General features: G+C 46.0%; 3 protein-coding genes across 3 annotated transcripts; all 3 read left to right on the forward strand.

The window, feature by feature from the left end:
- Nucleotides 1-1802: 1802 nt before the first annotated feature.
- Nucleotides 1803-3462, forward strand: N7482_001572 (uncharacterized protein; the record flags this gene model as incomplete). The annotated part of the gene is made up of 3 exons (XM_056683697.1): nucleotides 1803-1832; nucleotides 1988-2526; nucleotides 2580-3462. The coding sequence occupies 3 exons, from the start codon at nucleotides 1803-1805 to the stop codon at nucleotides 3460-3462; spliced, it is 1452 nt and encodes a 483-aa protein (XP_056547303.1).
- A 14228-nt stretch (nucleotides 3463-17690) lies between these two features.
- Nucleotides 17691-23713, forward strand: N7482_001573 (uncharacterized protein; the record flags this gene model as incomplete). The annotated part of the gene is made up of 6 exons (XM_056683698.1): nucleotides 17691-21854; nucleotides 21933-22092; nucleotides 22291-22640; nucleotides 22704-23273; nucleotides 23482-23539; nucleotides 23601-23713. The coding sequence occupies 6 exons, from the start codon at nucleotides 17691-17693 to the stop codon at nucleotides 23711-23713; spliced, it is 5415 nt and encodes a 1804-aa protein (XP_056547304.1).
- Nucleotides 23714-24311: 598 nt separating this feature from the next.
- Nucleotides 24312-25724, forward strand: N7482_001574 (cytochrome P450; the record flags this gene model as incomplete). The annotated part of the gene is made up of 1 exon (XM_056683699.1): nucleotides 24312-25724. One exon carries the CDS (start codon nucleotides 24312-24314, stop codon nucleotides 25722-25724), a length of 1413 nt encoding a protein of 470 aa, XP_056547305.1.
- Between the last annotated feature and the right edge of the window lie 260 nt (nucleotides 25725-25984).

Genomic DNA, 25984 nt, shown 5'->3' on the forward strand with positions numbered 1-25984 from the left:
CGTGTGGGGTGACAAAAGGACCTTGGAGTGACTTTTCATTGCAGGCCGTAAATCAGGCTGCAGGCGCTTCTAGCCATGTTGAGGCAAACGGCTGGCCACTTACCCGGAATGTGTCAAGAATACAAGCTACATCACCAGTTGTTGTCAAGCTTTCCAAGCTGATCCCGAAGCATTGCTCTCGTCTGTCCAGTACTTGCATCGTTCCAGTAGCTGGAGCAGAGCGTTGGCACAACTCTCTGTCATAGCTAGCCATATTGGCTTGTGGCTTGTCTGCGATGCGAGGGCCCGTGAAAATTTGGAAAATCTTATTCAAAAAGAAACGAGCAGCCTATATTCGAGGCTCGGGCTATGCAGGGCATCTCCACACCCCAAGTATACATTTCCGCTGAGAACCCCTGTGGGAGAGGCACCAAGCTAGCGGCTCGATTCTAGATTCTGGCACGGACGTTGCTTTATTAGGCATTGTGTTACTCACCACATCACAAACAGACTTTGACTGCCCAAAATCGCTGCTAAAACAGCTGCTGATGTCAAAGCAACGTAGTTGACGACTCACCACCACTCTCGTTTTCAAGCCCCCTCTGAACAAATAAGTACCTGGGCGAGTCTGGCCGCCAAGCAGATCTGCCACATGCATGCTTGCAAGCACCCCTGGCGCTGTCGGCTCCATCTAGATAAACAACACCGGAGAGATACGACAGCATACGCGTCCTACCCGGTTTGCCAGCGAGGCGGCCTCTTCATAACACACTCCACCACCCATTCACATCTTTTGCAAGGCTCGGCTAAGATCCCTGCTAGCAGGGTAATCCCGTCTCAGATGGAAATTGAGGCCCTCTATTCTTGTTATCAATAAGCTGAGGCTACCCTGCCGGCCGGCCCTAGTGGCGATTTGGTGGGGGCGGAGTTCCTGTTCCACGGTTGGCGCTCCATGCTGCCAAAGATGGCAGGCGATTTGCCAGAGCTCAATGGGCTGTGCGGGTTGTAACCCCACCAGCGACGGTCCGTGTTATCAATTTGTTTCCGTTAACACGAGTTGAGCAGCAGAGCTACTCTGTCGTTTAGACATGCTCTAATCGTCTTCACGTTTCGCGTCCGCCTCTCGATCCATGTTTGCAGGGGCTGGGTGTTCCGTAGAATTATACTAAAAATAAGAGAAAAAAGCTTGTACTGATTCGTACCATGTCGAATCTAGTAGTGTTCGGTGGTAATCTGCGGGACCAGGAAATTGGAGATTTGGGGCTAAAAACGAACTTCTGTAAGCGATGGCAAACGGTGCGATGATCCGGTTGGTGCCGGTCGTACCGGTTGAAATCCTTTGTTTCGACGCTTGACAGTGATTGGTGTCCCTGGCAGACTAGCGCCCGCACTAAGTATAGCGTACCTTCGCTTGTATGCTTCTATGCCATTTAATTTCCCACTAGGTTCATTATTTCTTTGTTCGCTGCTTTGATCTTAGCCGCTGAAATTTTCTGAAGGAAGACGAAAATTCCTTCCGAGGTATAACATACATCCTAGTAAAATCCTGGACTTTGGTGACGGAAGAAGGGTCCAAGAACTTGCAATCCGGAGGCAACTGTTTACGCTAGTAACTACTTGGGGGCGACCGACCCTGTTAGCGGGCGATGAGGCTGGAATGGGCGACGTGCAGTAGCGCAGCCTTGTTGAAACCTTTGCCACGTCAGCGAAATCTCTGCTGTCTTAAAAGAGCGATACCTTTCGTCGTCGATAATGTTGTCATATGTGTTTCGACGCACGCAATTCGTTTGCTTTGAAAGCCTTGACTTGGTCACCTTAAACCAATGGATCCTAGCTTCAGCGATTGGGATAGTGTAAGTATTCGTCGCACACACACGTTGGGTTGTTTGACGGTGTGAGCATTGTATATTCTATGTATTCCTGGAGTGCAAAAAACAAACCAAGAAAAAAAAAGCACAAACAAAGCATGTGTCACCAGCAGTACGGCTGACAAAAGTCTTGCATCTAGCTCGCACAACTATTGACGTATCATCTTGACAACCACGACAACCGTGCGATCGAATATCTCTCCACAAAACTGCAGGACTGCGGCATCTCAGTAGAGTTAGCCGTGCCCTCGACCGACCCTGGGGGCAGGGATGCCAGATTAATATTCAGCAGAGCTGAAGCTCGTTCCGGGTGCGCAGTCGATGGGGAACGTGTGTTTGAGTTCCCTCCATCGCACGCCAATGAGACTGACGTCGCATCACTGTGGAACACCTGCAATCAGCTGGGAGCTTTAGCACCAGCTGTAGATATTGAATCTGGCAGAGGGTATGGTGAAATTGAGCTGGCCGCCGAGCTGTGCTACTCCAACCAAAATGACAGTTCTGTGCGCCAAGAGCCGCTGTTCGAAGGAATGGACACCTCTACCATTGGAATCGACCCCTTAGTTCTTGAATCCACATTGCAGGGAATTGAATACGACTGGGATGGTGTTCTATGGAGAGACAACGACCTCACCCCAAGTCAGTCACCCTCTCTTCTAATCAGAGATTTATCTTCTAAGTATGTCATTCCTTCTCCATTCACAAACTTGACGATGTTGACCATCGTTACAGCACAAGCCACGCCACGCCTGCCTCGACTCCATGCTCTTCAGCTTCGAGTAGTTTGATTGACGAGTCGATGACGACACGTTGTGGCACGCCGTTAGAACCGGAGCCCGACACTCAGGGGCCAAAACAAACGGAAATGGCGCGGAAAGCTCGAACCGCATCATCTAAAATTGCAAAGTCTACTCGACGCAGCGGCAAAACTGTCACACAAATATTCAGAAAGCCGCAGACCAAACAAAATCGAACCGAAAGACTCACCGATGCGCAGTGCTCCCCTGTCTCTATGCCGATAGATTCATCGTATGCTGCCGAGCCTGGTGAACTGACCAGACTCACACACCGCTATGGCAAGGGATCAGCATACAATCTCTCTGAGGCTGTGCTGCTCGAAACGTATGATATGTCTATAAACGCTCTGCGCAGCGACCTTGTCCCCTTTCTCGAAGAGAGGCTAGAGCGCTGGAAACAAGAGGGCTTTTGGTTCCAAGGACGCCTCCCCAAACCAAGCCTGAAGGGGACAGCTCGCAAGCAGCTTTATAGCGCCTACTCGTGTATTTGTAAGCTTGACACCCACATGGCAGATGACCAGATTCGCAACAGAGTCGCCATGGTCATGCTCCACACTTCATACAACCTAGCCTGCCAAGAGTGGAAGATGTCTGGCTCGCAGAAGCCCAAAGGCAAGGGCCGAGGTGACACATCATCCGTCATTGATGATATTCTGGAAGACATGCACAGTGACTGGGACGAAAACGACCGGAAGAAGCATCTCCGAAGTCGCTTCCACGATAAAAAACGGTTTGGGAAACGCTGGCTCGTGCTAGGCGACGCCGTTGGCATGGGCATACTCATTGCCTGCTCACCAAAGATCGCTTCTATTGTGTAAGTAAATACTGCATATTGATAATCAGAATGAAATGGCTAATCTCGGTGTGTCACTTGCTATCCATAAAGTCACACCACAGCATTTACATCGGGGATGCTAGAGGCGCTCGCATTTGGCATCACAGAAGCCAACCCAAAAGTAATTCAAATATTAGAAAGTCTCAACCCTGTACTACAGGCATTCATGGGTGGGGAGAGATGTAAGGACGAAGATACGAAGCATATACTAGACACAATCGAGAGGCTACGTAGGGATGAGTATTAAATGAAAGGATAAAAGTTTCCAGAGCTAAGACAGGTAGACTGGGTTAGAATATTAGGTATACACGAAATTAACCAGCATCTTACTCTGCTATATAGATTTGGGTATTTCATTGGCACTCACCAAGCAAAATCCCAATAAGGCTTAGTCGCGGTCTGCGGCTCTGCCCTCGAGGAGGGGAGCAATCTTCTCATTCTAGCTGTATGACATGTTGAAACAGATAGATTAGTTTTACTTGCTTTAGCTTGATGATAATTCAGCTTACAAGGATGAATGGGTCTGCGCTGTGTACTCGTCATCCGATCCAGGCGTCTTGAGGCATAAGTAGAATCGTTGAGCCGACTCCTCTATGGGCGTATCTGCCGCTCGGAATGGATTTATGTAAATCAGGCTGCCAGTAAATAGTAAAAGACCATTCTATGGTTTTATATCTACTATATTTCGCACGTTGTTAATTAGAGAAAGGGGTCGCAGATACGTCGTCCATCTTGTCTAGCCACGCGCCAGCGTTTGTACAAAGACTTGCGTTGGGACTATGAGAGGCGCCTTTGACTCGAACCTGCCATCTGGCAGTATCACGAAATACCGAGAACTCACGACAAAAAATATGCACCAAGAAGCAGAATCAAACGCCTGTATTCACGACTTGATCGCCGAACAATGCCGTCATCAACCAGATGCACCAGCCGTTGAGGGAAAACAACAACTCCAGCGCCAAATTGAACTTTTGAAATATCTCAGGAACCAGACCAGTTAGCGAGTAACAGACCACGGCAAATTTCATCTAACTCCCTGCGCTACACTTTGATACTGGCATTGACCCTGTCAGGCCAGTATCATGGTGGTGCGTGCGCAAAAGGGTGTTGGGCCTGTCCCGTCAGGGGCGCCCGGAGGCCCATCGAAATCTCTGCCATCGAACCGTAAGCGCGTACTGAACGCCAATCATGATGTATAAGCACTGTTGAAAGCACTGCGTAGTAAGTAGAATAGGGTAAAGGTACCGGAATCCTAGTATTCCAAGCTCGCCGACTTCCTTAAGCGTATAGAGGCGCTTACTAAGGACCTCCTATTAATACCGTTACAGACGGACTGGTAGGCTAAACTCGTAGCTATCCGTAAGGATATATAGGATATCAAGACGGCAGTAGAACCGCTAGCGAAGCAGACCGTTAGATCCTTCGCTGAACAGGCTAGAAGAGCGCCTACGCCCGTATACTACCAGTCCTCCTCCCCTAACTCGTCCGATTCTGCGCCCGCGCGAGCTTCGGACGTCGTACGTAACCGAGAGGTTATAGTGTGCCTTAGAGATTGGGTATAAGTAGGCGTCTTCCGCCGTCTAACGCTAGTAGAGCTTACTAAGCGTACTAACTAGGCTAGGGCTAAAGCCGTATAGTCCCTTCGCGATCCGACACCCGCCCTCGCCTAGGTAATAATCCTAGCGTCCCGATAGCTTAAATCGGGGGATATCCGGTTTACTGTATATAACGCGAAGGAGGTAGAGATCCTACGGATTTACCGTAATAAGTAGACTAAAGGGCTCTATAAGACTACCTTCGTCTACCTACTAACGTAGGGAGTAGTGATTTATAACGTTAACGTACGCTCTTTAAGAATTAACCGGGCGTCGGAGGACCTACCGTAGGAGGAGGTAATTAAGGATTTACTAGCGGAGAATATTTAGTTCTAGGGAGATACAGAGATCGCTAAGATCTACTAGCTTAAGACCCCGTCGGGTAAGAGCGGCTCTCTTATCCTCGAGTTTACCTTACCGGTCCCTATAAATACGGCTATTAGCTACGGAGTCCTCTAGGACTATAATAACCTAATAGCGGTCTTATACGATCGAGAGTCTCGGCTACGCTAGTGTTTTAACTATCAAAAGTTTAGATATATAGGAACCGCCTATTCCTAACCTATTAGATATATATACTACGCGGAGGGCTATTAATCTCGGGATTACCCTTCGAAGGATATACGTAAAAAATATAAATATACTAACTACGAAGGCGTATACGCTATATAGAGTTAGGACTATCAGCTTTATATCTAGGAGGTCGAGCGGATAAATAAGCGAGCTAAATACCGGGGAAGATTTTATCTAGTCCCCGTACCGTTTAGCATCCGATAGCTACCGGCGAACCTACAGCCCTCCTCCGTTAGCTTATAGGGAACCCCCTAAAGCTTATCTAGCGAAGAGCTTAGCGGTACGAGTAGCAATATACTAGCCGTATAGCCTAATAACGGAGGCTCGCAGGATACCGGTCCTATCCTATCTCGATCCGCCTAAAGCGTAGCTACGCCGGTTACTAAAGCGGCGGCTACCAAAACCACTAAGACTACAAAGAATAAAACTAAGATAGCTAGTAAGCCGGTAATAGCTACCGACACTAAGTCGACAACGGCTCCGGTAAATAATAGTATAGAATAAAGATAAAAACCGTTAGATTCGATAGATACTAAGGTAGATAAGGCCGAGGAAGAACCTACCTCTAAACCTATATAAGGCTACCCCGAGCTAAATTTAATAGAGGTAGGAATAGAAAAGGCTACGGAAGCCTATACCGTATTAAACTCGACTAATATAGGGGTAGAAAAGGCTAGAGTAGGCGAGGCTAGAGTAGAAGAGGCTAGGGAAGAAGAGACTAGAGAGGAAGAACCTAGAGAGGAACTTACACCTAAACCCTTACAGATTCGCCCTATAATCCCCTTAATCTCGCTTAAATCACTTAATAACTACTAATTCAGGCCGAGCGATAGCGTTATACGGCACTAACTAGTTTTTTACCGAACCTTCCCTCCTATATTATCTAAATCTAAAGTAGCTAGAGAACGAACCGCTAAGATATATACTACCTATATAAAGACCGTAGAGGAAAAAAAATCATAATTAATTAGCAGAGGAAAACGGTCCGGGGACTCCTAGTTAGGAAACTTAAGCAGTAAAAGATTAGTAAGGATATCGAAACTAATCGAGGACGTAAACCGGCGAAGGGCGGAATTAACATCCGAAGCCGAGGGCGATATATAAGAACCTAAAGGCTAGTTAGTACTATATAATACTAACGAACCGTCGATATCCTCCCTCTCTTCCCTACCGGAATAGCTATCTAACTAGGAGTTCTAACTATTATCGCTACTATCGGTACTATCGCTACCGGATTAACCTAGCTCGCTACTAGAGATAAGCAGCAAGAAGCGGAAGAAGCTATATAGTAAAAACCGCTAAAAGGAAAAGCTAGGAGCGTAGAAAACCCTAAAAAAACTAGCCCCGTCTAAACGTTAATAAATTAGTATAATCAGCAATAATATATACTAAGAGAACTTAAAATATACTAATATAACGTAAACCGATAGAAAGATAAGGTAATAGCTTAGTTTCTAAGAGACCCGGAGGTTCTCTTAGTAGATATTATCGCTATCCAAGAGCCGTAGAAGTCAGAATTCAAAAATAACACTCACCGGCCCTACTAACGTACCTATAACCTCCTCCGACCCCCGACAGACCTAAGCCTACCCGTCGAAGTAGCTCGTATACGCATCTATATATTTATATTAAAGAAACTAGGCGAGTATACCTACGTTATCTACTCCTGTGACCTATAGGAGCTCCGGATAACGCTAGTCAACGGCGAAGAGCTTCGGCTATTTAATCTATATAACAAGAGGGGTAGCTAGGGAGCCTTAGATCTATTAAAAGAACTTATACCGTTAGCCAGAGAACGTCAGAAAAGCGTCTCTTACCTAATTATAGGTAACTATAACCTACACTACCCGGTATAGAGAGGCGACAGAATCTAATAGCTAGAGCCTAAAGCCGATAAGCTACTCGACCTAATAGCCGTCGCCGCGTTAGATCCGTAGCTACCCCCGGGTATAATCACTAGGCGCGATAAGGACTTAGTAATAACTATCGACTTAGTTTTAGCTACGGCTAACCTACGTATATACCTAGTAAGCTATACGGTAACAGAGAAAGTGTATACCGACTCGGATCACCTCCCTATATATACTATAATAGATATCTCGCCTATCCTAGCCGAGGAAAACCCGTAGAGGAACTAGAAGGCGATAAATATAGAGAAGTTTCTAAAATTTATCGAACTAAACCTATATTAAATCAGTAGTAATAGTAATAGCCTCTAAACCCCGTAATAGATCGACGACGCTACCGACTACCTTATACGTATTATCTAATAAGGCATCTAGGCGTCTATACCCTTCGCTAGACTATCCGAATAGTCTTAGCCCGAGTAGACCCCTAAGTATACCGAGGCTATTAAGGAGATACGCTATACGTTCCGTCGATATAAGAGGGATAGCGTAACGGAGGAGGACGGGAACGAATATAAAGAACTAAAGAATAAGAAAGGGAAGATAATTAATAGGGCTCTGAGAAACGGCTTCCGTAGCTAGGTAAGACGGATAGTAGAAGATAGTCCCCGCAGTCTCTAGAAGGTCTCTAAATAGGCGTATATACGTAACCAGCCGGCCTACCGTAACGTCCTAACACTTAATAGGAGAGATAGCCTAGTAGAGACGAACTAGCAGAAAGTAAAGACCCTCCGCTAGGCGTTCTTTCCTTAGCTACCGGAGGCCGACCTCTCTAATATCCCTAATATATACTTACCGAAATAGCTAGACTTCCCTATTATTACCTAATAGGAGGTTAAGGACGCTATTAAGAGAACACCGCCTAATAAAGCACCTAGCGAGGATATAATCCTAAACCGTATATAGAAGATCTTAGCAGATAGCCACGAGTTCGTAGCCACTCTAATAGCTATCTTCGACGTATATATACGAACGGGCTTCAATCCTCGCTACTTCTAGTACTCGATTACCGTTACGCTGCTAAAGGGAGGACTAAGAGACTTCCGTAAACTAAAGTCCTAGCGCCTAATCGCCCTGCTAAATACCCTCGGCAAGGTACTAGAGTCAGTCGTCGCTGCTCGTATTACGTAGGCAGTAGAGGAACACTAGCTCCTACCAAGGACCTATCTAGGTAGAAGGAAAGGTATTAGTGTCGACTATACCATATAGATAATCCTTAATATAGTATATACCGTATAGGGATACGACCGGGTAGTCTCCGCGCTGTTTTTAGACGTTACCGGCGTATACGACAACGTTTCCTACTAATAACTACTTTATAACCTCCGTAGGCTAGGACTGGGCTATTTCGCCGCTTAGCTAGAGTCTTTCTTGACTAGCCGCTCGATACGTATTAGGCTACTAACTGGCTATACCTTAGATATCTTCCTTACACTAATAGGGATCCCCTAGGGATCACCGCTATCGCCCATTATCTTCCTAATCTTTAACACCCCTCTTATCCTTACGTGCATGAAGGGCATAAGCAAGGATGATTACGTGCGAGGAATTAGGTAGGTAGACGATATAGCTACTATCGCTGTCTCTGAGTCTTACTACCGAAACGTGTAACTACTGGAAGGCGCATTAACTAAGGCTAACGTCTAGGCCGATCGATACGCGGCTAAGTTTGCACCAGAGAAATTTAAACTCATTCACTTTCGGAACCCCTAAATTCAAGACTAACCTACAGCCGACTAATATCGAATTATCTAGCCAGAAGATAGCGACTTTGACATATACAACATCGACCATGTATTCCCTACCGGCCATAACCAGATAGCTATACAAACCGCCACTCATGTTACGAAGGAGCCAGCTGTAAAGGAAACAGGTGCATTCAACGAAACAACGAAAGTGAAGAAGGAAGAAACTATGGGGGAGGCTGTTAACTAGCTGTAGTGAGCGCTCGCGCTAGATCACATAACTATCACATGACCCTTAGAGCCTCAGCTCCACTAGTCCTCCGCTCCACCAATCCTCTATATAAGCCATGCGTCATATAGTCCTCCTCTTTAAAGAGTCTCGCCCCGAGACTCTAGAAAATTATCATCTGGATAATCACTTACGAACTCATTAACCTCTGCTGCAGCTAGCCAGGCCTGCAAGTTCTTCGGAGGCCCAGGGGAATCGGGATATCGCCGGTGAAAGTTAAGCAATCTTAGCGGTGCGTTTTTGAAATCAGCGGCGTAATACCAAGTGTCGTCCTTATCGTGACCGAACTATTTCATCTTGTACTGTAGCTTCCGGTAGTATAAGCGTAACCGAAGGATCTCTTTAACCTCCTATTCTTACTACTTATTGACCGTTACCGGCGGTAGAGGGTCTTCGATCTATCTAGGTATTGGCTCCGTCTTCGATACGAGGCGTAACTTGCTCGGCGAGAAGACTAGGTGTACCTTTATAGACGGGGGTAGGTCTAGTCTGAATACGTTCCCTTCTTTCTTTATAATCCTGTATAGTCTACTGGACTAGTCTAATAGCTTACGGCTCGGGCGGTCTAGTCCCTAATAGCGTATTGTGATATAGACTATATCATCTACATCGAAATCTACCTCTCTGCGGTGCTTATTCGCCTATATACGTTAGCGTTCCTATATACGTCTAACTACTTCGGCGGTCTCTTTCTAAATTCGTTCGATTCGCTTTATAAATGTCCGTACGTCCTCGGTCGCTTCTAGTAAAAGGGAAGGCTCGGTAGGTAGGTTCTAGTTAAAGGATATCCTTAGCTCGTATCCGCGTTCGATAAAGAAAGGGGATCTCTTAGTTAAGTCCTAACGTAGCGTAGACGTAGTAAAATTAATTATTAGTAGCTAGTCCGACTAATTATCTTAATATTTATTCACTATCACCCTTAACCGTTAGGCTATCTATTAGTTAGCGATCTCGCTTTAACTATCGGTCTACGGGTAGTAGGCTGTGGATAGTTTTCGCTTGACACTAAGTATTCGGCAGAATTTAGTCTAGAATATAGATATAAACTGTCCTCTGCGGTCCGATATAATCGAATTAGGCATGCCTATCTATCGGTAGAGGTATATTATAAATAAAGTAGCTATATCCTCCGCGGTAGTGGTCTTATGGCATAGGATAGACGCCTAGCGCTTGCTAAGGCGATAGTATACTATAAATACCGTATTATAACCATACTTATCTTTCGGGAAAGAGCGGAAGTCCATTATAATATATTACTATAGCCGTTACGGGGCAGGAAGTAGTTATAATAACCCCGGGGGTCTATCTCGCTAAGTCTTTATCCGCTTATATATTTAATAGTTATCTACGTATCGTTCGACGTCGGTTACCTAGCCCGACTACTAGTAGCGGCTCGAGAGAAGGGCCTTCAGCTTAGTCTCTCCGGGATACGTAGTCGACGGTTAGCGGTAGATCTTATCTAGTAGGCGAGCTCTAAGATCCCCGTTATCTAGCACTACTAGTTTCCCTTCGTAAAGTAAGAGGCTATCTCTTACTTCCTATAGTCCGTCCTTGCTTATTCTTGCCTAGTTTCGATTCACTTCGAGTAAGGTATAGGTCAGATTAGCCTAAAGGGCTCTCTCGACTATCCTAATCGCAGTAGAGATAGTCGGGAACTAATCGTCTAGGGTCTGATCGTCAGAGGTAGTCGTTACTAGGGCGATTTCGGTAGTTAATAGTTAAAGATTATCGTTATTAGGGTATACGCCCTACTCTAGGCATTTACGAGGTAGGAGGATTTATTCTAGTCCGTTAGTAGAACTAGGGTCTTTTCGCGAGAGAGTATTAGCGACAATATTCCGCTTTCTAGTAAAGTAATATATTAGGAAGTAAAATCTTAACAGAAATTCCCCCTAACGAGCCTAGCAGGCGTTTAGCCTCTTCGTAGTTATAAAATATTATAGTAACTAATAATCGGAGAAGATACTAAACCGGTCATCCCGTTATAGCCCTTCTAGCTCTACCCTCTAGAGGTTAAGGCCTTTAATAATTACGAATATCTCATAATTATAGATATCCTACCGCTATTCGGTAGCGGTCAATTTCGACGAATAGAAATAGACTAGGTACTAGCAGCTGTCCGATTAGAGTTATAATAAAACTCCTCCTATATATCCTTCTAATACGTCTGTCTCGACCTTAGTAGGTACTATTAGATCGTAATAAGCTAATACCAGAGCCGTTATTATTATCCGCTTAAGCTCGCGAAAGGCCTATTTATATTTAGAGCTCTACTCGAATAGTCTCTTATCTTTAGTAAGGCGGTTAAGCGGTTTAGTAATTCGGCTATAGTTCTTTATAAACCGTCGATAGAATCTATAGAATCCTAGGAAGGATCGTACCCCGCGAACTATCGTAGGCTATTACTAGTCGATAATCACTATAATCTTTTCAGGATCTACCTTAATACTATCGGTACCGATAATAAAGCCTAGGAAACGAGTAGTTATAGTATAGAATTCGTATTTGCCTAAGCTTACTTAGAGTCCCGCCTCCCGAAGCCTCTATAGTACCTTCTTAATATATTTAATATATTCCTCTATCGTTTCGCTATAAATTAGGATATCGTCGATAAAGGCTGTTATAAAGTCGTCGAGATATTTACTAAGTATTATATTAATAAAACGCTAGAACGAGGTGGGTCCGTTCGTAAGCCTAAAAGGCATCACTTTAAATTTGTAAGACCTATAACGCGTCCGGAAGGTAGTAAGGTCTTCTAAGTCAAGATCTATACGAATCCGGTAGAATCCCTACCGGATATCTAACTTTATAAAGATTTTCGCTTTTCCTAACTGTTAGAAGATCTTATTAATTAAAGAGATTAGATAACGGTCCTTCTTCGTAATCGAATTTAGCTTACAGTAGTTAATATAAAACCGGAGCCCTCTGCTAGGTTTTCGTACTATTAGGATAGGTAAATTAAAAAGGGCTTTACTTTCTTTAATAAACCCTTACGCTAGGTTTTTCGTAATATAAGCTTTAGCTACCTTAAGCTCTTCCTCTGACTATTTATATAATAGGTAGTATCCCAGAACTAGGCCTTCCTCGAGAATAATTCAATAATCGATGAATTCTCAATACAGTAGTAAGGTATCGGAGTCTTATTCTAAGAATACATCGGGGAACTTATAATAATATTCCGGGATCGTACGCTTAATCTCCTACTCTTCCGATAGACGCTCGCGTCCCTTATTCTCTAGGATTCGGTTAATCTCTTTAAGTAAGGTTAGGAAGACCTTACTACCTTCTTTCTATAAGTATCGATAAAATCCTACGGCTCTAATTATTATAATAGTATTAGAGGGGGGAACGTATATTTAAAGGGTCCGGGTCTATCGTTCTTTCTATATAGAAGAAAAGGGCTATACGCCTTATAACGCTCGCTCTATCTTCGCGAGTACCTACTTCCGGTCTCCGGCCGTAGTCCTTAGTAGCTTATAATATAGCAGGCGGTCGACCTTCTCGAAGAGCTAGTCGCGTCGGTCCGTATCTCTCTAGTACTCTAAGTTCGGATCGGGCCGTTATAAGATAGTACAGGGAAGGATAATAGAGAGCTAACTAGCTACTTTATCTTATAGACTAGATTCCTCGGGCTAGATTAAACGTCATTTCGCACAGTTAGGAAGGACTTTATACTCCGTAAACTATTTACGTCCGAGGATCAGATCGTACTTACTAAGATCCGCGATTAATATTAGTAGGTAGCGTTATACGCAGCCGTCAATTATTAATATTAACTCGATTATATACGTAATTAGCTTTCCCGGGTAGTCGTCGAATCCCCGGGTAGGCACTTCCTTTTCTAATTATATCACTAGCTATCTAAAGGCCTTCGCGGCTTACAGCGCTAGCTACGTATCGATATATATAAATCCGTCTACTCCAGTATCACTAAGGGCACGAATCAAGAAAGAGTGTCTATTACAAGCTATTTAGGTATTAAAAGATAAACTGCTTCCTCTTCCTAATAACTTCTATAGATTTAATATAAAAAGTAATATAGTCACACTACCTAGGAAGGAGACTTTCCCTAGGCTTAGGCATTTCCCGACTCGGGAGTAGCACTAGCGGCAGGAGCTTCGTAAGCGGCGAGCTCGGTAGTAGTATCGATTAAAGCAACGGTCGGTAGTTTCTTTAGGCAGTCGCGAGAGATATATCCTTACTTATAGCATTTAAAACATCGGCCTTCTTTTAGGTAGATAGTACGTTCCTCCGCAGTTATCGGTTTAAAGGTCGAAGTAGTACCCTTACGCTTAATAAAAAGGGATCTAGTACGTCCACGATTAGCAGCGGTAGTACTAAGAGGATTTCTAGAACCCGAGCCAGAACTAGTTATAGCTTAGCCGCAGCGAGATTCCTTCTACTTATAGATTAAATTTAGACTAAGGGCTAGAGCCTAGTAGCGGTTAACAAAGTGCTAATAGCTTATATTAGGGTTAACGAGTATATATAACGTCTACGTCTAAAGGGAAGTCGGCAGTTTACCGTAGAGGTCCCGAAGTCGATCTTACTTAGGTCGTTTCGCTTCCTAGGCGAGACGGGAAAAATCAGCTAGGAAGTCATTAAAATCATCCTTCGGCTTTATAGTTAGATTAGTATATTTATAGAGTACTTTAACCACTCGGTTTAGGTTCGAGAACACTCCCTTAAGGTATTAGATTATATCTTCCGTATCGTTATACGGGTTAGTTACTCCCGCTTCTATACGAGAACTAATATACAGCTAGGCTTTTCCTTCAGTTCGGGTAGATATATAATAGACTCGGTCAGACGGAGTCAGGTAATAATTAGTATTACTACGTAACTTATATCGCATCTAATTCACCTAGTAAGTAAAGCAAATAGTCTTTCTATCGCTTAGGAGAGGGGGATTAGGGAGCTTCGCAGTATAACAGGCTCTAGTCGTAGAGGACTTAATCAGAGTTAACTAATAGTTCGGCGGCTGTCCTCGCAGTATACAGTCTTATAGGTCTACGACCTTTAAGGCTAGTTTACCTACCTTAAGAGTAGCAGTCACGAGCTCTCGCTCTAATTCCTTATACTTAGCACCTATAGCATCCCGTTAGGCAATAAGAGCTTAGTTTTCATAGTACACACGATATAGGAGGTCATAAAGTTACTTAGGCGTATAATTCTTAATATAGTCGACGTCGACGTTTCCTACACTAGGGAACGAGAGAGGGTCGCGTAGTCTATGCTATTCAGGAGAGTCTTCGATAGGCCTAGCTTCATCGGGGTTCGTATTATTACCTTTAGCCAGGTTTTCTATAGTCTAGTTATAAGGCTTATCGGTAGCCGTGCTCTGCTAACGGCGAGCTACGGTCGATCGGGATCGTACTATAACGTCGGCTTATCTTAGCAGGGGAAGGAAGGTTCGGTTCGGTCGGTCGGAATCGCTTAGGATTCGTTAGTTCGGTTCGGGGTAGGGCGTCCTATAAAGCGAGACGGCGACAGCGAGCTGTTCGTGTCGGTACGGCTTTAACAGAGATAGAAAGATAAGAAGATAACTTTCGTTATATATTACGAAGGAGCCAGCTATAAAGGAAACAGGTACATTCAACGAAACAACGAAAGTGAAGAAGGAAGAAACTATAGGGGAGGCTATCAACTAGCTATAGTGAGCGCTCGCGCTAGATCACATAACTATCACATAACCCTCAGAGCCTCAGCTCCACCAGTCCTCCGCTCCACCAATCCTCTATGTAAGCCATGCGTCACAACTCAGACGATCTAACCAGTTAAACAGGCTAAATATCTCGGCATTTGGCTCGATAAGTATCTTATATTTAGTATACATCGCCAAAAACTACTCGCTAAGGCCAACGGGAGCCTCGAGGCCCTCCGGGCCATCACTAGCTCTACCTAGGGTATATCTCTCTACGCTATACGGCGGGTCTACTAAGCGATAGTAGTCCCATAAATATTATACGGCGTTGCCGCGTAGTATTACCCTAAGGCAAGAACGATGCTATATAGAGAACGGCTAAAGATCACTAACGAATATACTAAGATCTAGCGACGCACCGCCCTCCTGATCTCCGGCGTATTCAAGTCAACTAGCGCAGCCGCACTTAATATAGAACTATTCTTACTACCTATTAAGCTCTAAATAGAATAAATAATCGAGGAAACCGCTATCCGGATCTAAATAGGGCCAAAATAGGCCTAACCGGAATACCTACGCTATAAGTATACGACTAAGGCTACTAAGCGTAGAGGATAGGGACTACTAGAAGCCTACCGGTAGAAACTAAAAGGAATCCTGAATATCCCGGGGGTCTAGGAGACCCGTAAAGCGTTCGTTCTATTACCGTAGGAGACACGGATCCTATATATAATTAAAGATACAAAGGCTACGCGAGCCTCGTATAACCGAATCGAGACAGAGTCTCTCTTCTAGGAGAGCTTTATAACTATAATATAAGAGGAAGGAGGAGGAAGGCCGATAGGATAGAACTGTAGCCCGATAGTTCTATCCTTTACGGATAGAAGTAGGTATAAGGGCTAGGTCGGCGCCTCCGCCGTCGCCCTAAAGGACGGTATCTTCCTGCAACGATACCTAGGGACTCTCTAGGAGTCTACTGTATATATTACGGAGCTTAATAGTATCGAGATAGCGATCGCTAAGCTCTAGACCTATAAGTAGATAGTCATTTTCTCTAATTACTAGGCTACTATCTAGGTAGTACGAAATCCTAAGCGGTCCTCCGGCTAATACGTACTCTCTTAAATTTATAATCACGTACGAGCCCTCCGACCCGCTTATACGCCTACGTCCGATAAGATTCCCGTCGAGATCCGTTAGATCCCCGTATACGTAGGCGTATCTAGTAATAAGACGGCGGACGTTAAAGTAAAGTTAGCGGCGACCAGTAGGGCTATCAGGAACGGCTCGGATTAACCTATATCCGACTAGCCTCGATTCCTACTGGCTAGCCTAGCTAAAGGCCGTATACGGCGGCGGATTAAGCAGCGCTGGGCTACTAAGTAGGACCGCGAAAAGATAGGGAAACCGACTAAACGGTTACTCCCGAAGCCGGATAAGAAAGCCTTAGAGCTATATAAATCTCTACCTAAGCACTATATATCGGTGTTAATCTAAATACGTTCGATACGTATCGTATTAAACTATTTCTTATATAAGATCAGCGCTCGTGATTCTGACCAGTATCACTGCGAGGAGGGGTCTCAAATACCGAGATATATCCTTATACAGTATCCGTTATACACTAAGCAGCGTCACGAGATACTAGAAAAGATCTAGGCACGGACAGATCTTAGAGCGACCGCTGACTACGAAGCGATCGTCTCCTATCCGTAGGCCACCCGCTACGTAGCCGAATTCATATTATAAATAGGTCTCCTAGGCCAATTCCGGCAGACGGAGATCGAACCAGAGCCAATTACTAACGAAGAGCCAGACCCTAACGCGGAGCCAGATGCTAACGCTAAGCTAGATGCTAACACTACGCTAGATCCTAACCCTAACTCGGAACCAGAAGACGACGAAACAACGGCCAGAGACAGCGAATCTGGTAGGGGAGCAGGCAGCGAAGACAATATATAATATAACCGCCGAAACCCTAGCTCAACCTAAGACGGGCTAGGACGATTATAACTAAATACGCTGCACCGACTGGTCGAGTCAACTCTGGTTGACTAGAACAGCTTATATAGCCAGCAAACATCAATCGAAAGAAGCAAGCAGCTGCATATACGCTGCCGGAAGTGGAAGAAGGTAATACATAGCAACGCAGGCGAGAGAGGGCGAAGTGAGGGAGGAAAACAGTGGGATTGATTATTAAGGGTGTATAGGTACTGTAATGGGCTGATATTCAGCTGCATTTGTTTGGCAAAACGCCGTTTCCCTTTGTATTTACTATCTACTACGTTTCGGGGGCGTTCGGTTAGCTCTTGCTTCCGCCGGAGGAAGCGCCTACATAGCCACTGCGCACTAGCTGGGCTGCATTAGGTTAATAGAGTTATCATCATCATCATCATCACCAGCCGTTGAGGAGCTTGGTGCCTGCCTCACCTTCGCACAGTTATGGGAAGAAAGTACCGGGCTTTCGAATCATCTACTTCAGCTTGGAGTCTATTCGGAGGCCAAGATTGTGATATTGATGGAAAAGTCTTTACGTTACACGTTATCGGTGGTCGCAGTGCTCAGGTCTGGCGCTACCTTTGTACCACTGGATCCAAGCCACCCTCAAGACAGGTTGCAGAAACAGATCGCACAGCTTGATTCTCGGCTTGTGATATCAACCCCGAATTTGTCAAAGAGGGCCCGCGAACTTTGCCCCACGGCTCTTGTACTGCATGATAATCTAACAGCAGAATATGCAACGGGCCCCTTTCCAGTCACTGGTGATGGAGAATGGCGCACGAAAGTCACGCAAACAACTGCTGCCTACATTATATTCACCTCTGGTAGCACTGGTAGTCCGAAAGGCGTCGTCATAGAGCATGGGGCGTTTACGGCCAGCGCGCTGGAGCGAGGGAAGCTCACTGGATTGAAGCCGGGCTCCAGAGTTCTGCAGTTCGCATCGCATGCTTTTGACGTGTCGGTTGACGAAATCCTCACAACACTAATTCATGGAGGGTGCGTCTGCGTACCAACCGAAGAGGATCGTTTCAATCTATCGAACGCCATCAGCAGCCTGCGTGTCAATCATGCGCTGCTCACACCATCCTCGATCAAAATGATCGAGCCGAGTCATGTTCCGAGCCTGACCGCACTCCAGCTCGGCGGAGAGCTCATACCAGACGATGTTATAGACACATGGAGCAAACATCTTCGCTTATTCAATGTATACGGACCGACAGAGGCTAGTGTTGCGTGTATAATGTCAGAGAGGAGTTCAGCGACCAAGCTACCCGGGAACATCATTGGCCACGCTGTCGCCAGTACGTGTTATATCGTTGATGCAGAAAATCACCACACACTTTTACCAGCTGGAAATGTCGGTGAGCTTGTGATTGGTGGACGCATCTTGGCGCGAGAGTATTACAACGATACAGAGCGTACGCGAGCCTCCTTCATCACAGGCCTGGCGTGGGCCTCTTCGCCGGAGGAGCGCTTTTACAAGACGGGCGATCTGGCCGAGATGACGGAAACCGGGTCGACCAGGATTCACGGTCGCAAGGATAACCAGCTAAAAATTATGGGGCAACGCATCAACGGCGAGGAAATCGAAAGCTACCTCGCTGCGCTGCCCCAACTGCACAGCGCCGTTATAGACCTGCCCAAACAGGGTTGCTTCCGCCAAAATTTGGTTGCCCTGGTTGTGCGGCCGAGTACGCAGAGAGACGAAGACTGCGCGCGAGCGGCGAAGCCGGCCTTTTCGGAGCTGTCCTGCTATTCTGAGGCCCGCGGTCTACCATCGTCCTTGGTGGAGCTCCTACGAGATTCCCTCGAACTCGAGTTCCCGCGGTCGATGATACCACACCACTGGATAGAATTGCCTTTTTTACCGCAGAATTCATCTTCGAAAATCGATAGGAAGGCCTTGCGGACATGGCTAGCAACGCTATCAGATAGCTCGGTACTGCGATTGCCGACCGAGTCGGATCAAGTACATGATGCTCCCATAGTCGAGGATGGACTCGGCCTTGACTCCTTGTTTCGAGATATTCTGTGTCGCGTACTATGGGGTGGGAAAGATGTACAAAAATCTTCTCAATTGCGCCCCGATGTCTCTTTTATTCGTAACGGCGGAGATTCTATTATGGCAATCGAGCTGCGACGGCTGGCGCGAGACGCAGGCCTGTCGCTTCGCGTCCAGGATATCTTGTCCAACCGCAGCTTACGCGAACTGGCACATTTGTCCAATTCTTCCGACCAAAGTCAAAGCAACGCGCATGACTCGAAGGGCGGGAGCTCTATCGAGCCCTTCCCTCTCTCCCCTGTGCAGCAGTTCTTCTTTAATGTGGTGGGCGACAGGCCGAATAGCTTTGTGCAAAGTGTGGCCCTTGAATTCAACCAACCCCTGACTTTGAAAGCGCTGGAAAATGCAATTTGGACGCTCGTAGCTGTGCATCCTATGCTGCGAGCGAGGTTTTTGTGTGATGCGATGGGAAAATGGACTCAGAAAATATCCACGCACGCCGACATGTCTCAGTACGTTGCCTTCCACCCAGGTACTGCGCTGAATCTGGACACTGGGGCGCTGGATATCCCTGCCACCGCAGACGTGCTCTTGCGCGTCTTTGCTTCTGGAACAGAGCAAGCATTAAAGGATTTGACTATAGTCGCGCATCATCTTGTTATTGACTTGGTTTCTTGGAGGGTGATTTTGCAGGATCTGGAAAATATCCTCTTATCAAAACCCATTGACCAGCCCACAACGTCCTTCCAGAGATGGTGTGTGCTCCAGAAAGACTACTCTCGCAGCCTTGACAGCACAAAGGTTCTGCCGATACGTCTCGCCGAAGAAAACTACGAATATTGGTATCCGAAACAAATTGACACCTGTAATGCATTGTTTAATATGCATGGCGACGTTATGGACTTCACGTTTTGTGTGAATACGTCCGCGACAGACATTCTGCTTGACCAAAGCTCAGGAATCAAACCCGTGGATATCATGATTGCGGCGTTCTACAAAGCCTTCGCAAGCACATTTTTGGACCGAGAAACCCCCAACATGTACATTGAATCACACGGAAGGGAATCCTGGACCGATGATTTGGATGTGTCTAATACCGTGGGATGGTTTACCTCCGCCTATCCAATTCATGTGCCCGCCTGCGTCGCTCGCGATTTTATGTCTGCTCTGAGATACACACATGAGGCTCAGTGCTTTGTGCCAAACAATGGACATCCATACTGGTGCCACCGGTTTTTGAATCAGGAGCCATTCGAGGAACACCACCCTATGGAGGTAGTGTTTAACTTCACTGGACGATTCCGACAAGTTGACCGAGCGGACTCCCTTTTTACTCGATTATCTCCTGTAGGCAAGGAAACAGCTCATCCAGCTGCTCCAAGACTCTCATTGCTCGAAATATTGGTGTCGGTTGAGAACAACCAGTTGCAGTTTACGATGACTACACCGAGATCGGCTAGGCAGTTGGACAAAATTCAGCAGCTATGTAGCATCTGGCACGAAACCTTGCATTTAGCGGCATCTCAATCGAAAGCTTGCTTAAATGCCATTTCTGCGCCATTGAGTCTTATTTCTCCAGACGAGGAAAAATGCCTGCTACGGAACAACATCACCGACTTCCGAGGTATTGAGAGCGTATACTGGGCGTCGGACATCCAAAACCATATGCTAGAGAGCCAAGCCAAAGGCGCGTCGTATTATTGGGTACGAGGAATATGGAACTTTCTTGTTACGGAGAAAAATATTTCTGGAGAGGTAGATGCGCGCCGGCTACAGCAAGCATGGCAACGCGTCGTCGAACACCACGCCAGCCTAAGAACTGCGTTTGTGTTCGACGAGGCGGCAGGTGGCCACTTGGCAGTTGTCCGACGCAAGTGGACGATACAAGCTCATGATGCACCAGATCTTAACTTTGATCGACTTCACCAATTCGAGGTCGTGGGCGCACAGGGTAGCGAAGCCAAGTTCCGCCTTGAATTCAGCCATGCCATTGTCGACGCGGGTTCACGTTCCACGCTCCTCGAAGACCTCATCAAGTCATATTTACTTGGAGGAAAGAGTCTGTCAAGTGGTTGCGACGGCGATTATTACAAGTCCTATCTCGCGAAGCGCGACCGTGACTTTTTGCAGAAGCAGGACACAGATCCGACATGTTGTGTGATAACTCCGGATTCGGCGTCAGCTATCAGGAGCTCTGGCAATGAACACAAATCGAAAACTACGGCATCCATTTGCCACATCCATATTAACAAGTCAGATTTATTTCTGGAGCAAGGCGTCACAGTATCCAGTCTGGTCCTCGCATCGTGGAGTTTGGTGTTATCGCAGCACGTCTCAAATCAAAACGTCGCTTTTGCCTACGTCTCGTCCGAAAGATGTCTCGATATACCGCAGATCGAGGGTGCTGTCGGCCTTTTTGTGGATCTTTTCGTGCTGAACTTGGATATCGCGGCCACGACGACCCTGTTGCGACTAGTCAGAGGCATACAAGAACGGCATATTGAGTTGAGCCTTCGGCGAGGCAAACAGCCTGTGCGTGCAGCGCAGAATGCAGTAAATGGCACCACTGCTGGCACGATAAATACTATGGTCAATATTCGAAACTCGGGCGTCGATAGCCTTCGTATGCGGCGAGAAAATGTCGAAGTTTCCATGCTGAGCTTCGAAGACTCTTGGAATGTAAGTTGCCCAACTTCTTCTGTTCGCCACCGCAAGAAGTGGCTAGTGTAATAGGAACTATAGCTGACCGAAGTACAGTATGATGTTGTTCTTGCCGCGGACGTTGCTTCAGACGGGTCAACGAAGTGCTCCATTCAATACCGCGAGAGTGTGATATCAACCCAACTGGCTGCGAAAATGGCCAGGAGTTTGCAGATAATTGCTGACGAGTTTCTCAAGAATAGTGAAATTACATTAAGTAATTTAAAAGCATTCTTAGCCTAAATTAGAATCAATACATAACTATCTGCACAGGGCTACATAGAGTGTATAAAAATAGAGAATCATGGCCCGAACTCAGCGCTAAGTGCAGGCAACCCCCCCCCCCCACCACAATGTATGGCGTTTCACCTACAAAATAAACCAGTAGCTTGCTTGAGCCGATATTATATTTTAGAAGCAATATTTGCTTCTGCCATATTTCTTGGCCATGGTGCTAACCGATCACACAAGAGGATGGCGTACCTTCTACAGACCCTCGACAAGTACGAAGTCTCAGCTGTGGCGGGGTTTCTTCCAGAACGTCGGCCGCTCTTAAAGCTTGAAGATAGCTACTACGAACCATGGGAGTCAGTAGCGTCAAAATTGCCACAGTTGATTCGCAGCGACACTCTCAGAGCTGAAATTGCAGCTCTACCTGTACTGGACACCATTCACCTGCAAAGCGAGCCAAACTGGCAACGAGCATACGTTGTGCTAGGGTTTATCTCAAACGCATTTCTATTTCATAAACACCCACCTGCACAAGTTCGTCAAGTGTCCTTCTAATGTTTCTGTTACAATAGCATAAATTAGCTAACCATCATACAGATCCTGCCACAATGTATAGCACAACCGCTGATGGATGTCGCCACGCATCTTGGATTACCCTGTATTGCTACCTATGCGGGTCAGACAATCTGGAACCACAAATGCGGCTCAGAGGGCGTGCCCATGGAACTAGGAAGTCTCAAGACTTGCACTTCATTTACAGGAAGTCCCGAAGAGTCCGCGTTCTTCTGCATTTCGGTGGCCATTGAAGCAGCAGGTGCTCCACTGATACGATTGCTATTGAGCGCTAATGAGGCTGCTGAACTGGGAGACTTTCCCGTACTGACTGAGCTACTGCATGACGCAGCTGAAGTTATAAGCAGAATGACATCGATTCTACCGGAGATGTACTCAAGGTGCAGCCCAAAGTTTTTTTACCACACTCTGAGGCCGTTTCTTGAAGGCACTGCTGGCCTGGCCGATGTCGGCCTGCCACACGGCATTAAATTCCAGCTTCGCGATAAAAATGTCTACCAGAAATTTCGTGGCCCGAGCAATGCGCAGAGCGCGCTGTTTCATTTTGTAGATGTTGCACTGGGCATAAATCATATCGGGAATTCGTTCCTTGAGGTGAGTTTTACAACGCGCAGGTAACTGTCACGGTCGCAGTATTAACCCGCTGCTAGGAAATGCATTTATACCTGCCTGGTTGCCATCGGGCCTTTCTACGTGAGGTAAAAAAAATATCGTGCATTTCGAGGGCTCTAGAACCGCTCGCGGCAAACAGCGCGGTACGGCTAGAGTATGGAAATTGCGTGAAGGCTCTGACAGAGTTCAGGAGCTTTCATATTCAGATCGTGACGCGATATGTAGTCGTGCCGGCCGCCTCGAGCAAAGTACGTGTTTCCGAAAAACAAGACGCAACCTCAAGAAGCATAGCTAGTTCCAATGGAACAGGGGGCACCAGACCTGTTGAGTTTCTCAAAGCTGTAAGGGCAGACTGCTTTCATATGGAAAGAGAGTATGGCAAGCCTGAGCTAGGCGCCGAAGACAGACAGGCGACACGGTGATCAACTAAAAATGAGGCATGCTGGTATATCATCTAAAAGAAAATAAAAGAAATAACAAAAATAAGAAAAATAGATACTCACACTAATCATTAATTCTCGCCTTTCTTTTCTTTCTTTTTCCTTTTTTTTTTTTTTTTTATAAAAAAGATAAATCACCAAAGTCATAGCCTCAGTGCTGTTGCAGCGATGATTTATTTGTTGGGGCGAGCTGCTCGGAAATCTCACTCTCCACGACTACATCTAATTCCAGACCAATCTGAATTATTTCCCGAAATTTTGATTTAGATCTTTGCGTACCGAAAATGCTTCTATCACTATACGAACAGACGCCTCCCCCTGTCATACTCTGCCAGGTGGTGATGGGCTTTGTTATTTTATTAAGCTCTGTCTGGTGTATTGGCTTGGTCACTTACCGGCTTCACTGCAGCCCAATAGCTCATTTTCCAGGACCAAAAATCGCAGCGGCTACGTTTTGGTACGAGTTTTATTTCGATGTAGTCAAACGTGGAAGCTATTTTCGCCAGATCGAAAAGATGCATGAACGATATGGTGAGTTCTCTACCAGCAACACGTCACACCTACCGAATCATACTAAGCCATGGAATATTCAGGCCCCGTGGTTCGAATTAATCCATTTGAGATCCATGTACAAGACCCTGAATTCTACAGAGTCCTGTATACCGGGTCCTCCTCTCGAAGGGATAAGTGGCCGTGGGCCGCCAGGATGTTTGGCAACAACACCTCGGTCTTTTCAACCATTTCCCATGCGCATCACCGCGTCAGACGAGCAGCCTTGAATCCAATATTTTCCAAGACGGCTATATTTGAGTTACAGGATGATATTAATGTTTTTATTGGGCATTTATGCAATCGACTTGATGGATTTGCTGTCGCAAAGAAACCTGTCAACGCGGGTCTTGCGTTTGCCTGTCTCGCTGGGGATGTCATCTCAAAGTACTGTTTTGGTGAACCATTCCGGCTACTAGACGACCCTGAATTTGCACCAGATTGGGTGAACACAATATCAGCGCCATCAGAGCTTAGCCATCTTATTAAGCAGTTTCCCTGGCTTGTTCCGCTGCTGGCGAAACTTCCCCTTTGGCTCGTGTATTGGATCTCTCCTGCATTTGGCTGCCTATATACTATTCAGCAGGTAACGTCTCCCGAATCCGGCTGTTTCGAGTATAATTTACTAAATGTATTGCAGTGGATGAATTTGAACGTCCAGGAGATCATAGACAAGCGAATTGGCAGCGAAAACAAGAACAATTCACAAGGTGCTGAGGGCAAACTTGACGTCAAGACATCCTCGTGTGTCTTTGATATGCTGCTTCAAAGTAGACTGCCCGTTTGTGAAAAGACGGTCGAAAGGTTGAAGGGCGAGGGACAGACCTTGATCGGAGCTGGCACTCTAACTATGGTCAATGTGCTCAAGACCGTTGTCTTCCACACGGTGGCTAATCCGTTGCGATTATATGACTTACTCAAAGAACTGGATGAGGCGTTCCCAGATCAATCTGCAGCGCTATCCTTGCGTAAACTGGAGAAGTTGCCAATATTGACCTCGTACATTACTGAGGGTCTGCGGCTGGCATATGGTGTGACGCATAGACTGCAACTGCTGGCAGACGAACCACTGAGCTTGCACGGCTGGCACATTCCACCAAGAACTCCCGTGAGCATGACTTCCATTTTCATGCATGATAATGTCAAAATATTCCCAGAACCTCGACAGTTTTGCCCGGAGAGATGGCTTGACAACCCCGAAAGTCGCACTGAGCTATTAAAACATTTCGTTCCATTTGGCAAAGGCACTCGGATGTGTCTTGGCATGCACCTTGCTTGGGCTGAGCTTTATCTCGTTTTGGGAACTCTTTTCCGTCGCTATAACATATCTTTATATGAGACAACGGTGGAAGACGTGGAAATGGCCCACGACTTCTTTGATCCTGTACCGAAGCTGGACTCCAAGGGCCTTCGAATTATTATAAGTACTCGTCACCGAAAATAATGTAGAACTTGAAATATTTCAACTATAGGTAGAAATATAAGAAGATTAAAATAAATCGCAATAAAATACATACATGCCTAGTAGTTGGCCTGCATGCCTAGTAGTTGGCCTGCTAGCCTACAAGTTGGTAAATGACAGTGTATTTACCTGGTGGGAATCTCGTGAAACACAGTAAGTGGAATTTAAAAATCCAGGATCCCTCATCTCGCGAGATGCATTCTTTCTTTCTTTTTAGTACAAAATCCAACAATAACCCCGAA

This window comes from Penicillium canariense (genome assembly GCF_028826845.1).
Source record: "Penicillium canariense strain IBT 26290 chromosome Unknown utg000001l_segment0_segment0, whole genome shotgun sequence".
NCBI lineage: Eukaryota > Fungi > Ascomycota > Eurotiomycetes > Eurotiales > Aspergillaceae > Penicillium > Penicillium canariense.